The sequence below is a fragment of the Hylobates moloch genome, unplaced genomic scaffold, assembly GCF_009828535.3.
Source record: "Hylobates moloch isolate HMO894 unplaced genomic scaffold, HMol_V3 SCAFFOLD_19, whole genome shotgun sequence".
NCBI lineage: Eukaryota > Metazoa > Chordata > Mammalia > Primates > Hylobatidae > Hylobates > Hylobates moloch.
The window spans coordinates 24,291,211-24,308,255 of record NW_026652294.1 but is presented as its reverse complement, the minus strand read 5'-3'; the positions used below and the strand labels follow the sequence as shown (position 1 = coordinate 24,308,255).

Here is a 17,045-nt window from a genome sequence, read left to right as displayed (position 1 = left end):
ACTCCCTCCCACCTCTAGGAGTTCTCAGTGTCCATTGTTCTCATCTTTATGTCCAGGTATATCAATGTTTAGCTCCCACTTATAAGTGATGACATGCAGTATTTGATTTTCTGTTTCTGCATTAATTTGTTTAGGATAATGGCTTCTAGCTGCATCCACGTAACTTCCTTTTCTTGCCGACTTTTCTTTTTTTTTTTGAGATGGAGTCTCGCTCTGTCGCCCAGGATGGAGTGCAGTGGCGCGATCTTGGCTCACTGCAACAACCTCCACCTCCACGGTTCAAGTGATTCTTCTGCCCCAGCCTCCTGAGTAGCTGGAACTACAGGTGTGTGCCACCATGCCCGGCTCATTTTTTGTATTTTTTAGTACAGACAGGGTTTCACCATGTTGGCCAGGATGGTCTCAAACTCCAGACCTCGTGATCTGCCCACCTCGGCCTCCCAAAGTGCTGGGATTACACGTGTGAGCCACCACACCCGGCCCTTTTTTTTTTTTTTTTTGAGATGGAGCCTCGCTCTGTCACCCAGGCTGGAGTGCAGTGGCTTGATCTCTGCTCACTGCAACCTCCACTTCCTGGGTTCAAGCAATTCTCCTGCCTCAGCCTCCCGAGTGGCTAGGATTACAGGCACACGCCGCCACGCCCAGCTAATTTTTTGGATTTTAGTAGAGACGAGGTTTCACCATGTTGCCCAGGCTGGTCTTGAACTCCTGAGCTCAGGCAATCTGCCCGCCTCGGCCTCCAAAAGGGCTGGGATTACAGGCGTGAGCCACTGCGCCCGGCCTTTTCTTTTCTTTCTTTTTTTTTTCTTCTTTTTGAAACAGAGTCTCACTCTGTCACCCAGGCTGGAGTGCAGTGGTGTGATCTCAGCTCACTGCAACCTCCACTTCACAGGTTCAAACAGTTCTCATGCCTCACCCTCCCAAGTAGCTGGGATTGCAGGCATGTGCCACCACACCTGGATAATTTTTGTATTTTTAGTAAGGATGGGGTTTTGCCATGTTTGGCCACGCTGGTCTTGAACTCCTGAACTCAGGTGATTCGCCCACCTTGGCCTCCCAAAGTGCTTGGATTACAGGTGTGAGGCACTGTGCTGGCTTTTTTTTTTTCTTCTCTTTGTTTCTTTTCTTTCTTTTTTTTTTTTTTTTTTCAGATAGGGTCTCCCTCTGTCACCCAGGCTGGAGTGCAATAGTTCAGTCATGGCTCACTGCAGCCTCATACTCCTGGGTTCAAGCAGTTCTCCTGACTCAGCCTCCTATGTAGCTGGAACTACACTCACGAGCCACAGTACCTAGCTATTTTTTTTTTCCTTTTGTAGAAACAGGGTCTTTCAAGTATCACCTTTTTATGAAGAAAAAAGGAAACAGTCTGACTATGTTGCCCAGGCTGCTCTTGAACTCCTGGCCTCAAGTGATCCTCCTGCCTCGGCCTCCCAAATCACTGGGATTACAGGCCTGAGCCACTGTGTCTGGCCAATAATTTTCTTTTTTTTTGATTTGAGGCAGAGTTTCACACTTGTTGCCCAGGCTGGAGTGCAATGGCGCGATCTCGGCTCACTGCACCCTCTGCCTCCTGGGTTCAAGCAATTCTCCTGCCTCAGCCTCCTGAGTAGCTGGGATTACAGGCATGAGTGACCGCGCCCAGAGACCCCTTTGTTTGTCCCTTTCCGGTGAAACCCCAGATGGGTCCCAAAGTGGGGGAGGGGCATCACCCAGTGGCTAGGGAGGTGGAGGGGACCTAAAGATCTGTTTCTCAAAGGCACCTCCAAAAAATCCTCTTTGTTTTAGCATTCTTTCACTCTTAGATCTAGAAGCAGCAGCAGCTGCTGCCTGTTCTTAAGTTTTTGAGGATTCTGTTGTATGCATAAGGATTGGCTCGCAGCCTTCCCCACTCCTGGGAGGGATTTAGCTGTCTGAGATCAGCTCAGTCAGGTAATACCAGCCTACCTGCTTTCCAGCTTCCAGAGATTCTGCTGCTGGGGGTCCCCTTTCCTGTTCTTCCTGTCCTTGTGGATTTATATCTTTAAATATCTCTTTGTTGTGGATTTATAGGCTTCCAGAGGCAGTGCTCTCTCTACGCGTCTTAACCTGAAAGTGTCCTGTGTGTGTGTGTGTGTGTGTGTGTGTGTGTGTGTGTGTGTATATATATATATTTTTTTTTTTTTTGGAGATGGAGTTTCATTCTTGTTGCCCAGGCTGGAGTGCAATGGCGCAGTCTCAGCTCACTGCAACCTCTGCCTCCTGGGTTCAAGCAATTCTCCTGCCTCCGCCTCCCAAGTAGCTATGATTACAGGCATGCGCCACCACCCCCAGCTAATTTTTGTATTTTTTGTAGTGATGGGGTTTCACCACGTTGGCCAGGCTAGTCTTGAACTCCTGACCCCAGATGATCTGCCCACCTCGGCCTCCCAAAGTGCTGGGATTACAGGCATGAGCCACCGCACCCGGCCTTTTTTTTTTTTGAAACAGAGTCTTGCTCTGTCACCCAGGTTGGAGTACAGTGGCGGGATCTCGGCTTACTGCAACCTCTGCTGCCCGGGTTTAAGCGATTCTACTGCCTCAGCCTCCCGAGTAGCTGGGACTATAAGCGCCCGCCACCATGCCCAGCTAATTTTTGTATTTTTAGTAGAAACGGGGTTTCTCGGCCGGGCGCAGTGGCTCACGCTCGTAATCCCAGCACTTTGGGAGGCCAAGGCGGGCGGATCACGAGGTCAGGAGATCGTGACCACGGTGAAACCCCGTCTCTACTAAAAATACAAAAAATCAGCCGGGCGTGGTGGCGGGCGCCTGTAGTCCCAGCTACTCGGAGAGGCTGAGGCAGGAGAATGGCGTGAACCCGGGAGGCGGAGCTTGCAGTGAGCCGAGATTGCGCCACTGCACTCCAGCCTGGGCGACAGAGCGAGACTCTGTCTCAAAAAAAAAAAAAAAAAAAAAAAAACCATCTGCCTCAGCCTCCCAAAGTGCTGGGATTACAGGTGCGAGCCACTGCACCTGGCCAGGCTGTGTCTCTTGAGTTGCTTTTAGGTTCACATTAGATAACCCCAATTTCCAACCTCCATTCTGTCAGTAACCACCGGTCACTCAATCTCTGAGCAACTATCCATTACAGCGTTGCTGTGAGGAATTAAATAAGCTATTATCTGAAACATACTCAAGGCTTTGTTCAATAGCATAAAGATCTATTGGATGCTTATTATGTGCCAGGCACTCTGTGGTTTGTAAGAAAACATTGTAAAAGAGAGCTGTTACCTTGCATAGTTGGGAGCTGGCAACGGATGGTCGGCCATGCCAACTCCTGTGGTTGGGAGAATCATATGCAAGAAATGTGGTTGCTGGCCAGGCGCGGTGGCTCACGCCTGTAATCACAGCACTTTGGGAGGCCGAGGCGGGTGGATCACCCGAGGTCAGTTCAAGACCAGCCTGGCCAACATGGTGAACCCCTGTCCCTACTAAAAATACAAAAAGTAGTTGGGCATGGTGGCGGGCGCCTGCTAATCCCAGCTACTCGGGAAGCTGAAGCAGGACAATCGCTTGAACCTGGGAGGCAGCGGTTGCAGTGAGCAAAGAACACGCCACTGCACTCCAGCCTGGGCGACAGAGCAAGACTCCGTCTCAAAAAACAACAACAAACAACAACAACAACAACAAAAACTATCAATGTGGAAGAGTTTCAAGTGCTCTTCATGTGCCAGGTAGAAAGCGTAAATATTACATTGCTTTGCGTTATGTATTCCATAAATATCTGTTGAGGACCCATTGTGGTGTGGCATCGTGTTCCGTTCAGCAGCTATGGATGTTTAAGTAAACGCATGGGTCCTTCCAGGTCCCCAGAGCGCAGCCCGAAGGGCCTCAGAGCCGGGGCGGAACCAGCGTCTGCGGAACCTTTCTTCCCGCTCCCGGTGCCCCGGGAGCCCCGGCAGGAAATGCGTCAGGGACCACGCTGCGCCGCGCCGCCGCAGTCGGGCCTGGGTCGCCACGGTAACGCGCGCGGTTAGGTGTCTGATCATGAGCGTCCGGGTCGTGCGGGTAGCGTGGGCCCGGGGCTTGGGCGCCAGCTACCGTCGCGGCGCCTCGAGCTTCCCGGTGCCTCCGCCGGGCGCCCAGGGTGTAGCGGAGCTGCTGCGAGATGCGACCGGGGCAGAGGAGGAGGCGCCCTGGGCGGCGACGGAGCGGCGAATGTCGGGCCAGTGCTCCGTGCTGCTCTTCCCCGGCCAGGGCAGCCAGGTGGTGGGCATGGGCCGCGGTCTGCTCAACTACCCGCGCGTCCGCGAACTCTACGCCGCCGCCCGCCGCGTGCTGGGCTACGACCTGCTGGAGCTGAGCCTGCATGGGCCGCAGGAGACCCTGGACCGCACCGTGCACTGCCAGCCCGCGATCTTCGTGGCATCGCTGGCCGCTGTCGAGAAACTACACCACCTGCAGCCGTCGGTGAGGCCCGAGGCCCCGTGACAGGAGGGGGAAGGTGAGCTCTGCCTGAGCTCTTATCACCAGGCTGGCCCTGCCAGAGGCTTCCGCCTGCCATTCCGGGGGGCTCCCACGTCTCACTCATTCTATCGAGTTTTTTTTTTTTTTTTTTTTTTTGAGACGGAGTCTCGCTCTGTCGCCCAGGCTAGAGTGCAGTGGTGCGATCTCGGCTCTGCCTCCCGAGTTCACGCCATTCTCCTGCCTCAGCCTCCCAAGTAGCTGGGACTACAGGCGCCCGCCACCATGCTCGGCTAATATTTTGTATTTTTAGTAGAGACGGGGTTTCTCGTGTTAGCCAGGATGGTCTCGATCTCCTAACCTCGTGATCTGCCCGCCTCAGCCTCCCAAAGCGCTGGGATTACAGGCATGAGCCACCGTGCCCGGCCTGTTTTGTTTTTTGAGACAGTCTTGCTCTGTCACCCAGGCTGGAGTGCAATGGCGCGATCTTGGCTCACTGCAACCTCTGCCTCCCAGGTTCAAGCAGTTCTGCCTCAGCCTCCCCAGTAGCTGGGATTTCAGGTGCACACCACCACGCCTGGCTAATTTTTTTATTCTTTACTTAAATCCTCCCAGGTTCACCCACCTCAGCCTCCCAAAGTGCTAGGATTACAGGTATGAGCCACTGCACCAGCCTAAATGAAGGAACATTGAGATGAATTGAGAATGTCACTTCACTTGAAGGTGGTAGATTGATTGCTATTAATATTTAATAAGACGGTAAATGTTAAGCTAGCACCTGAGATCCTTTACCCTATTTCACCTTCACACCACCTTGTGAGGTTAATACTGTTATTTGATGGTTGAGGAATGCAGGCTCAGGGATATTAAAAGAATTAGTTAAGTGGTCCTGTTGAATCGTCATCATAATATTCATTCACTGCTTACCCTAGGCTGGGTCTGTGCTAAGCACTGTATAGACATTGTATTCACATAATTCTCTCAGCTGCCCTTTGGGGTAGGTCCTGTTCTTCCCTCATTTCACAGATGAGATAAAAATGCTCTTGGCCGGGCGAGGTGGCTCACGCCTATAATCCAGCACTTCAGGAGGCCGAGGTGGGTGGATCACGAGGTCAGGAGTTCAAAAGCAGCCTGGCCAACATGGTGAAACCCCGTCTCTACTAAAAATACAAAAATTAGCCGAGCGTGGTAGTGGACACCTGTAATCCCAGCTACTCGAGAGACTGAGGCAGGAGAATTGCTTGAACCCGGGAGGCGGAGGTTGCAGTGGGCCGAGATCACGCCATTGTACTCCAGCCTGGGCAACGAGCAAAATTCCACCTCAAAAAAGAAAAGTCATGCTCTTAACTTGTGCACAACGATATGGCCTGAGAGCCTGCTGCAGGGCCATGGCAAGGGAATCCAGAGCCCTGGGTTAGCATCAGTGTGACCATGGACAGAGTTGACTGGACTGTAACTAACCAGGAAAGCTCCTCCTAAATAAAGGGGCAGGACTCAATGATTGTCAAGGTCACTTTTGTGTGTCCTCTTCCAGCTGGTGCACCAAGTTCGTAGAACCCGGCTCACTGAGATGCTGAACACCCTGCCAGCTCTCAGGTACAGAGCCCTGGAACTGGGCTCCCCAGGAGAATGAGGGCTCACGTTCTGCGTCTGTCCCCACAGGTGATTGAGAACTGTGTTGCTGCTGCTGGATTCAGCGTGGGAGAGTTTGCAGCCCTAGTGTTTGCTGGAGCCATGGAATTTGCTGAAGGTACAGGAAGGAGTTTGGTTTTATGCAAGGCTGTGGTCTTGGGCTCATTAGGGGTAAGGGACACTGCCAAAAATGATACTGGACCCACTCAGGTGATGGGAAGGGAGCACGTGGACAGGGGTGACATTGGCGCATGAGGACAGGGTTTTGCTGTGATTCCTTTTCAAGACTGAAGGATTCATTAGGGATTTCCCTTATTTTTGTAATCTCATGAAGTCTGCTTGCTGAACTGTCTCACCCACTATCCTGTGCACTCATACCTGCAGCACCTGCCACACGAGAGTACGTGTTCAGTAGATGTTCGTTGAATTAAAGAGTAAATATTGGATCTGGAGCCATATCAGTTTTACTTCTTAAGATTTTTGCTGGCCAGGAACCATGGCTCATGTCTGTAATCCCAGTGCTTTGGGAGGCCAAGGCAGTAGGATCACTTGAGGCCAGGAGTTCCAGACCATCTTGGGCCACATAGTGAGACCCTCATCTCTGCCCCCAGCAAAAACCAAAAATTACGTTGGGTGCAGTGGTTCACACCTGTAATGCCAGCACTTTGGGAGGCAGAGGCAGATAGATGTTTGAGCCCAGGAGTTTTAGACCAGCCTGGGCAACATGGTGAAAACCCCAACTCTACCGAAAATACAAAAATTAGCCAGGCATGGTGGTGTGTACCTGTAGTCCCAGCTCGAGTACTTGGGAGGATGAGGTGGGAGGATTACCTGAACCCAGGAGGTCAAAGCTGCAGTGAGCTGTGATCGTGCCACTGCATTCCAGCCTGGGTGGCAGAGTGACACCCTGTCACATACATACACACACACACACAATTAGCTGGGCTTAGTGGCATGCACCTGTAATTCCAGCTACTCAGGAGGCTGAGGGAAGAAGATCACTTGAGCCCCTGAGTCTGAGGCTGCAGTGAGCCATGACTGTGCCACTGCACTGCAGCATGGGTGACAGAGCAAGACCCTGTCTAAAACAAACAAAAAGGAATCTAGTATAGAAACACGAGAGGTTATTGGGACTGGAGAGGGAGAAATGGAGAGTGCCTACACAGTGGACATGGAGTGTTTGAAACTAGAGAGAGTTGGTGGTTGTACAACATTATGAATACCCCAAATACCACTGAATTATACACATTAAAGTGGTTAATTATATTTTATGTGAATTTCACTGCAGTGCTTTTTTTTAAGCGTTATAGCATTATTAAGGAAAGTTTCATAATTTCACATTTTATGAAACAATTTTATTATATGTATCATTTTATGTGTACATAATGTGCAGAATTAGGCTTGGTGTGGGCTCACGCCTGTAATCCCAGCCCAGCACTTTGGGAGGCCAAGGTGGGTGGATCACCTAAGGCAGGAGTTTGAGACCAGCCTGACCAATGTGGTGAAACCCCATCTCTACTAAAAAGTCAAAAATTATCTGGGTGTGGTGGTATGCATCTGTAATCTTAGCTACTTGGGAGGCTGAGGCACAAGAATCGCTTGAACCAGGAGGCAGAGGTTGCAGTGAGCCGAGATTGTGCCACTGCACTCTAGCTTAGGTTAGAGAATGAGACTCTGTGTCAAAAAAAAAAAAAGTGTAGAATTATAGCATATTTACAATTTTGTGTTTTCTTTTTCTTTTTCTTTTTTTTTGAGACAGTATCTTGCTCTGTCACCCCAGCTGCAGTGCAGTGGTGCAGTTGTAGCTCACTGCAGCCTCAGCCTCTTGGCCTCAAGTGATCCTCCCGCTTCAGTCTCCAGACTAACTGGGACTACAGGCTCACACCATCATGCCCAGCTAATTTTAAAACTTTTTGTAGAGATGGGGCCTCGCTGTGTTGCCAGGGCTGGTCTGGAACTCCTGACTCAAGTGATCCTCCAGCTTTAGCCTCCTACAGTGCTGAGATTACTTACAGGCGTGAGCCACTGTGCCTGACCTACTTTTTTCCGTTGACATTTTACATAGTTATTGAATGTCTCTGTGGGAGGACTTCTACGTGCTCTCCTCCCTTTTCTTCTATGTTTTCTTCTGCTTCTTGTCACAGGCTCTTGTTCATTTGTTTTTTAAGAGACAGAGTTTTCCTCTGTCTTCCAGGCTTGAGTGCAGTGATGCAACCGTAGCTCACTGCAGCCTCTAACTCCTGATCTCAAGTAGTCCTCCTGCCTTAGCCTCCCAAGTACCTGATGTCACAGGCTCTTCATGTATTTGTCCTACTGTTCTTGTGTAAGGGAGCTGACAGTCCTGTACATAGAAGTGCTAAGTGAATGAAGATTTGTCAGGATTTGCTCCTTAGACCTCTCTGTTGACCTATGAAACACTGTGCACGTCCCTTCATCTCTTCTTGGTCTGGTCATCTCTTCTGTCTGCCCAGGAAGCAGGACCAGAGTGTTGGGGGTCTGGCAGTTTCAGGCCATTCTTATGTGTGGCTTTGTAGGGTTTTTTGAGACAGGGTCTCGCTCTGTCACCCAGGCTGGAATACAGTGGCATGAACACAGCTCACTGTAGCCTCGACTTCCTGGGCTCCAGCAATCCTCCCACCTCAGCCTCTCAAGTAGCTGGGACCACAGGCACACACTGCCATGCCCGGCTAATTTTTGTATTTTTGGTAGCGACAGGGTTTTACCATGTTGTCCAGTCTGGTCTCGAACTCCTGAGCTCAAGTGATCTGCCTGCCTCGGCCTCCCAAAGTGCTGGAACTACAGGTGCGAGCCACAGCTACCAGCCCTCAGGCCACTCTTATTATTGGCACTGCCTGCCCGGGCACAGCCTGCCCTCTCTCCATGCTCTTGAGCCACACTGAATCAGGAGTCATAGGTTTTCGTTCATCTGCTTTGGCTGTGTCAGGTTCTCCAGCTCTAAGTGGGGACAGTAACACTTGACTTATGACAGTTGTGTTACTGAAATTCATGTAGTACAGCAGCTCATGTCTCTGATGGTTCTTTTCTGTTGTTCTTGTATTGAGACAGGGTTTTGCTCTGTCACCAGGCTGGTGTGCAGTGGAGCAATCATAGCTTACTACAGCTGCAGCCTCAACCTGCCGGGCACAAGTGATCCTCCCATCTCAGCCTCCCAAGCATCTGGGACTACAGGCATGCACCACCATGCGTGGCTTTTATTTTATTTTATTTTTTTAGGGACAAGGTCTCCCTATGTTGCTAAGGCTGGTCTCGAACTCCTTGGACTCAAGCAGTCCTCCTGCCTCGGCCTCCCAAAGTGCTGGGATTACAGGCATGAGCCACCGCGCCCGGCCTGATCTCTCTTAATAAACTAACTAATAATAATTCCCAGCTTTCACAACAGCCCAGGCAGATTAGATATTATTATCCTCATTTTACTAACTAAAAATTTGAACCTCGAGGTTGTGACTTCGCTAAGGCAATGTGGCTTCCACCCTGTTCCTCTTTACCCTTTACCAGGGTTTCTCGATAGTGGCACTATTTAAAAAAAAAAAAAAATAGTGGCACTGTTGGGCCAGGTCATTTGTTTTGTGGGGGGGAAGTGGGGGCTGACCTGTGCAGTGCAGCATGTTGAGCAGCATCCCTGGCCTCTACCCGCTAGATGTCAGTAGCACTCTCCCCTAGTCGGAACAATCAGAAAATGTTTCCGGACACTGCCCCCGGCCTGTTGAGCACCACTGTCCTACTCCAAACCAGCTTTATGGCAGGAAGCTCCTTGGGTTAGTTTGTATAGTGCCAAGCACAGCAGCGTACTTTTGGTGGTGAGCACTTGTGCAGTCGATGGAGGTGTGTGGAACTGTGGCCCTGCGGGCCGGCAGCAGACACCAGTGCCTCTGTCTCTAGTGCAGAGTGGAGCTTGGGCTTTGTTTCTCAGGCCTGGCCTTTTCTCCTTCATTCTGTGCCCTCATTTTTCCAAATGCGCTTCTCTCTGTACAGGTTTGTATGCAGTGAAAATCCGAGCTGAGGCCATGCAGGAAGCTTCAGAAGCTGTCCCCAGTGGGATGCTGTCTGTCCTCGGCCAGCCTCAGTCCAAGTTCAACTTCGCCTGTTTGGAAGCCCGGGAACACTGCAAGTCTTTAGGCGTGGAGAACCCCGTGTGTGAAGTGTCCAACTACCTCTTTCCAGATTGCAGGGTGATTTCAGGACACCAAGAGGTGGGTGTTGATGGGAGCTGCCTTCATAGACCCCAGTCCGGTACGGAGGGTTGGAGCTGCTCCACACCCATGGGGCCAAGCAGTGTGGCGGGTGCTCTGTCCAGCCCAGTCTTTAGGAATTATTTTGGGGCCAGGGCAGTGAGGTAGACCGAGTGCTGCAAAGCAGGCAGGAGCAAGAATGCTGCCCTGCTCCACCATGTGTAGGATGGGGTCTGGAACCAACCAGCCAGCCCATGTCTAAAGTAAAGGGGCAGGGCCAGGTGATCTCCAGGGCCTTCCCGTAGTACATTCTGGGCTTCTGAGGAGCCTCTGATCTGGTTGCTTCCTTAGATAAAAGAGACCTGTTTTCTGCTAGATCGCTCTGCCTGCCCTGCTTTTTTTAGGTGTCTGTTTTTGCACTGGAGTTCATTTCCTTTCCACCGTCTTTCCTTCCATTTGCTACTTCCCCAAACATTTATCAAGCGCTGGGGACGCACAGACTGATTAGCCAGGGTTCCTGCCGTCAAAGGAAGAGCCCCGTGAATGGATGACTCCAGGCCGAGGGGCGTAGTGAGGGTCTGGCTGACTGCTCATGGGCCTAAGAGCAACCCAGGAGGCAGCAGCTGGAGGACGGGCATGTGTTCGCCAGCAGGGGGCATCCTGAGCAGAGCGGCAGGAGCCCCCTACGGAAAGAGCAGTGGGTGCTGAGTGCCTGGCTCGGGGAATGCTGAGTGAGCGCAGATTGCAGCCCGTGTGAGGAGCTGCTGCCTGGGCCAGGCATTTCTGTCTTACTTCATGTCCCTCACAGCCCATCCTGTGCTATATGGAAGGAAGGAATTCTTTTTTTTTTTTTTTTTTTTTTGAGACAGGGTCTCACTCTGTTGCCTAGGCTGGAGTACAGTGGCACCATCACGGCTCATTGCAGCCTGGACCTCCTGGGCTCAAGTGTTCCTCCCACCTTAGCCTCGTGAGTGGCTTGGATAACGGACACGGGCAACCCCACCTGGCTAACTTTTGTATTTTTTTTGTAGAGACGGGATTTCACCATGTTGCCCAAGCTGGTCTTGAACTACTGGGCTCAAGTGATCCCCCCACCTCAGCCTCCCAAGTAGCTGGGACTACAGACACAGGCCACCACACTCAGCTAAAGGAAGGGATTCTTAATTACATTTTCCACACAAGGATGCTGAGGCAGAGAGAGGCAAGTGCTTGGGGATGGTAGAGGCAGAATGGGAACCTGAGTCTGTCTCACTCTGGAGTCTGTTTCCTCCACTTGACCGTGCTTGGCTCCCCTTCTCCTTTGAGGGCTCACCATGTGCCAGGCGTCCTCAACTGCCTCCTCTGAAGCAGTGAGAGCTGGCAGGAGCCTCTTGTGACTGTTCTGAGATGGTGGGCAGGTCAGGTATGGTGGCCCCAGGTCAGTCTTGGAGCTAGTTATGCATTCCCTTTACCAGCCTTGGAAGGAAGCCCAGAAGTGGCTCAGGAAGGACCTCCCAGTCAGGGCAGGAGTCTCCCCAACAGGCTACCAGACAGGTGCACCCAGTCTAGGTGACAACTCCTAGGTTTGTCCTTTTGGTACTTTTTTTTTTTTTGAGACAATGTCTTACTCTGTCATCCAGGCTGGAGTGCAGTGGCACTATCTCAGCTCACTGCAACCTCCACCTCCTGAGTTCAAGTGATTCTCCTGCCTCAGCCTCCCAAGTAGCTGGGACTACAAGTGCATGCCACCACGCCCAGCTAATTGTTTGTATGTTTAGTAGAGATGGGGTTTCACCATGTTGGTCAGGCTGGTCTTGAACCCCTGACCTCAGGTGATCCACCCACCTCAGCCTCCCAAAGTGCTGGGATTATAGGCCTGAGCCACTGTGCCCAGTTTCCCTTTGGTATTCTTGGTAGTGCCACAGCAAAGAGCTCAGGTGAGGGCAGGGGTACCCCTCAGTGGGGAAGCCCCTTTCCAATAACTGATGTGAAAAGGCTCCTGGGCCCTGCTCGCCCAATGCCTGGGCCAGGGACTGGCCATTGCAGAGGAGACTGCTGGCCCCTGCGATGGTGACCTTGAGCCCTGTGGCCCTAGCCTGGGACTTGAGAGGGCTCAGCTGTTGAGCCAGAGTCCAGAGACCTTACACGGAAAGCACTTTGAGACCACAGGTGCTCCAGGAAGTGCCACTGAGTAGCCATCCCCATACCTGCCAGTCACTCAGACAATCTAGGTGTGGAGGGAGGGGCTTGGGCTACAGAGTCTGGAAGGCCCAGACCAAAGAGGCTCCTGGTTCCTGCAGTCCAGCCCTCAGTGGGATGGAGCTGCATAGAGGGTGATGGTGGAAGGGAAGCACGGGTGAGTCAGTACAGGCCAGGTTTTGCTGCAGTGACAAGTATCCCATACCTCAGTGGTCACAGCACACAAGCACAGGTCCCACTCCTGGTCTGTGCTCCCCAGGCTGGGTTCTGCTGGGTGTTTTCAGCCCAGGACTCAGGCTACAGGAACAGTCTCCAGTGTTCACTGACAGACTAAAGCAGGTGGATGACTTGAGACCAGCCTGGCCAACATGGTGAAACCTCATCTCTACTAAATATTAGCCAGGCGTGGTGGTACACGCTTAGAGGCCCAGCTACCCAGGAGGCTGAGGCAGGAGCATTGCTTGAACCTGCGAGGTGGAGGTTGCAGTGAGCCAAGATCGCACCTTTGCACTCCAGCCTGGGTGACAGAACAAGACTTCATCTCAAAAAATAATAAAGACCTTTGCAAGTTCTGTTGCTTGCTAACTGTTGCAAGGGTTTGGAGCTATTGGCTCGCCTGAGGCCCCTTCTGAGCTCAGATGCCTTCAAGGGAGGTTTTTGGCATCAAGAGGAGAGCTCTTTCCTTCTCCAGAGAAACCCCAGATGAAGGTGACAATATTCTAGACCCTGCATTGTGAAATGGGGCTTGAATTTTAGTTCTGAATTTTTATTTTGAAGATTACGGAATAAAAAGCAAACAGACTGGTCAAAAATTATGAAAGGAGTGATAGAATTCTCATTGAGATCCGGGCACGCTGGCTCATGCCTGTAATCCCAGCACTTTGGGAGGCTGAGGCGGGCGGATCACGAGGTCAGGAGATCGGCTAATACAAAAAATTACCCGGGCGTGGTGGCGGGCACCTGTAGTCCCAGCTACTCGGGAGGCTGAGGCAGGAGAATGGTGTGAACTCAGGAGGCGGAGCTTGCAGTGAGCCAAGATTGCGCCACTGCACTCCAGCCTGGGCCACAGAGCGAGACACCGTCTCAGAAAAAAAAAGAAAGGAATTCTCATTGAGAACTAACACTTCTTAGATAGTGCTTTTTCCTCTACCAGACACTGTTGCATGCCTTGTAGGGTTTGCTCTTCCTGGCAACGTTGTGAAGGAGATGGAACTGTGCTTATTTGAGGGCTGGGACAGAAGAGATTCTAGGATGTTAAGTGAATTGCCTGGGGATGGTGCTAGGACAGACAGGTCACATGTCCATGTCTAACAGCTGTGGGTCTCTTTGTGGTCACCCTCCCAGTTTGGCTGTGTGAATGGTCAGATCCCTAAAGGCGGATTTCTGGGACATTGCTCGGCTGAAACTTCCTTCCTTCCCCAGGCTCTACGGTTTCTCCAGAAGAATTCCTCTAAGTTTCATTTCAGACGCACCAGGATGTTGCCGGTTAGTGGTGCATTCCACACCCGCCTCATGGAGCCAGCCGTAGAGCCCCTGACGCAAGTTTTAAAGGCAATCGACATTAAGAAGCCTCTGGTTTCTGTCTACTCCAACGTCCACGGGCATAGATATATGCATCCCAGCCACATCCAGAAGCTGCTGGTCCAGCAGGTGGTCTCCCCGGTGAAGTGGGAGCAGACGATGCATGCCATATACGAAAGGAAAAAGGGCAGGGAGTTCCCCCAAACTTTCGAAGTAGGCCCTGGCAGGCAGCTGGGAGCCATCCTGAAGAGCTGTAACATGCAGGCCTGGAAGTCCTACAGTGCCGTGGATGTGCTACAAACCCTCGAACATGTGGACCTGGACCCTGAGGAGCCCCGGAGATGACTGCAGGGGGCTCAAATGGAATGACCCGCTCTGTCCTGAGGAGAGGCTGTAGGCTGTGCCTGCCACACCCTCCCTTCCTAACGGCTCCTCCTCTGAGGAGTGAAAGGGATTTGTTTGCAACGTGCTTTGAAGGCCACATAAAAAGCCCTAAAAATGAGTATTTCTTTCCATGACCCAGTCCATTTCTCCCCCTTGGAAAAACGTTGGATGTTGGGAAGAATGATGCCACAGGGCTGGTGTGTGGGGAAGCTGGAAGCCCGGCCCCACCTCTGCCAGCCCTGCACCATAGGCGGGTGTGCCATCTCAGCGGGAAGGGGAGGATTGGCCGCTGCAGCCTGCATGCATGTCCCTGGGAGCGCGATAGTTCTTTGGAAAGAACTATGTCTTAAATCTTTATTGCACGGGGAACTTGGTTATTTTAAGTACTGAGCATGTTTGAAGCTCCTTCCCTGAAAGCTTCAAGCAATGGCAGCCTCAGGAGACCCAGGCTCTCCACGTCCAGGTTCTCTGGCAGCGCTGCAGGAAAAGGATGGCCACGTTCAGCTCTGAGGAACAAAATCCCAAATAAGGGAAGGGTCTGCCTCTCCAGGAGGACAGCAGTAAGGGACGGCAGGCCTTACCACTTGCTTTCTGTGCACTGCCCTTGTCCTCATGGCCTGGGACAAGATCCAAGCCCATGAAGGGGTGAGAGATTAGCTGGGCGTGGCAGTGTGCGCCTGTAATCCCATCTACTTGAGAGGCTGAGGCAGGAGAATCGCTTGAACCAGGAGGCGGAGGTTGCAGTGAGCTTAAGATGGCACCACTGCGCTCCAGCCTGGGTGACAGAGCAAGACTCCATCGCGAAAAAGAAGTCTGTTCTCCGTGGAACAACATTCTGTCCAGATCAGGGCTCAGCCTCTCTTTGCTGAGCACATCCTGGCCTGGCCTGCTGCCTTTACATTTCACTCACAAGCCCACCCACCTCTGGCCAACAAGAGTGGTCTCCAGCCAACCACGGTGGCTCACACCTGCAATCGCAATACTTTGGGAGGCTGAGGCAGGTGGATTACCTGAAGTCAGGAGTTCAAGACCAGCCTGGCCAATGTGGTGAAACTCCATCTCTACTAAAAATACAAAAATTGGCCAGGCATGGTGACTCAAGCCTGCAACCCCAGCACTTTGGGAGGCCGAGGTGGGTGGATCACCTGAGGCCAAGAGTCAAGACCAGACTGGCCAACGTGGCGAAACCCATCTCTACTAAAAATACAAAATAAATTAGCCAGGCTTGGTGGCAGATGCCTGTAATCCCAGCTACTCAGGGGGCTGAGGCGGGAGAATCACTTGAACCAGGAGGTGGAGGTTGCAGTGGGCCAAGACCAAGCCACTGGACTCCAACCTGGGCAAGCATCACAAAACTCCCATCTCAAAATAAAAATACAAAAATTAGCTGGGCGTGATGGTGCATGCCTGTAGTCTCAGCTACTCGGGAGGCTGAGGCAGGAGAATCGCTTGAACCCACGAGGCAGAGGTTGCAGTGAGCCGAGATCGCGCCAGTGCACTCCAGCCTGGGCGACTCCATCTCAAAAAAAAAAAAACAAAACGGGGTGTGAAGTCAGGCCTCAAAGCTGCAAAGGGCTGTGTGCAGTGATGTGTGCCTGCAGACCCAGCTATTTGGGAGGCTGAGGTGGGAGGACTGCTTGAGCCCAGGAGTTGGTGGCCGACCTGGGCAACACAGGAAAACCCAGTCTCTTAAAAACAAAAAGGCTGCAAAGGGCCAGGCCTTGGGGAGAGAAGACATAAGGGGGCAGGAAGGTCTATTGGGGGTCCACTTTGGTTTGGAGGCCAGGACGGAGGGAGGAGTGAGCAGGATGCAAGGTCAGCCCAGCTAGCCTGGGAGGTATGAACAGCTGCATCTCCCAGCTCTGGGGATGGGGGTGTTGAGGGCTGGAGGATGGTGGCCAGCCTAGCCCAGCTCTGACATTTGGGGTGGAGGGAAGACACAGAGCCCACGTCCTGGGAGGGAGGCCTGGTAGGGTCTACAAATGGCACGAGGCCAAGGCCCAGGGCAGGTACCAAGCCTACAAAGGTACAAAGCAGGGGCCTGGCCCTCCTGCCCCTGGTGCCCCTTGTCCTGCACCCCCATCCCCACCATACCTCTCCCTGTGAGTGGAGCCATGGCTGCATCCCTCTGGCGGGGAGTCTGTGCAGGGAGAGACAGGCATCCCCTAAAGAGGAACTGAAAGCCCAAAGGAAATAACCCCCAACAGTGGATTTTAGGCCACAGACCAGGACAAGGGAGAAGGCAAACTGTCGGGCCAAACCAAGACAGCATTTGCGGTCCCCGTTTGCAGGAAGGATCTGATGAGGAGCACACAGGCCCTGCCCTCCCCACCAACACAGTGTGCCTCCCTGGGGCAAGAGGAAGCCCATGCTGCCAACCCCCCAGAGAGGACCAGAGACTGCTGGAAACCAACATTTTATTGAGCACTCCTGCTCCTCGGAATCTATTCCAGTAGATTCTTTGCCAAGGGCATCACACAGGGGTGTGACCAGCACTCCCCCTGCTACCTGCCGTGTGGGCAGGGGCAGGAGTGAATGGCTCTTCCTGGGCACAGGCCACAGTTAACAGGTAACAATTTCAGAGCCATAGGAATTCATCTCAGAAAAAACGAAAACTGGAATTAAAAAAACCCAAAAACCTGAGTATAAAACCTCAGCAGTGTTCCAGCACTATCTCAGAGTTTAAATATAAAAAGGCATCGTGAGAAAACAATTAAAAAG

General features: G+C 52.2%; 1 protein-coding gene across 1 annotated transcript; it reads left to right on the top strand.

Moving 5' to 3' along the window:
- Window positions 1-3,952: 3,952 nt before the first annotated feature.
- MCAT (malonyl-CoA-acyl carrier protein transacylase) lies at window positions 3,953-15,710 on the top strand. Its single transcript, XM_032140169.2, has 4 exons — window positions 3,953-4,425; window positions 6,082-6,169; window positions 10,045-10,262; window positions 13,842-15,710. The coding sequence occupies exons 1-4, from the start codon at window positions 4,003-4,005 to the stop codon at window positions 14,283-14,285; spliced, it is 1,173 nt and encodes a 390-aa protein (XP_031996060.1). The 5' UTR covers window positions 3,953-4,002; the 3' UTR covers window positions 14,286-15,710.
- The last annotated feature ends 1,335 nt before the right edge of the window (window positions 15,711-17,045 follow it).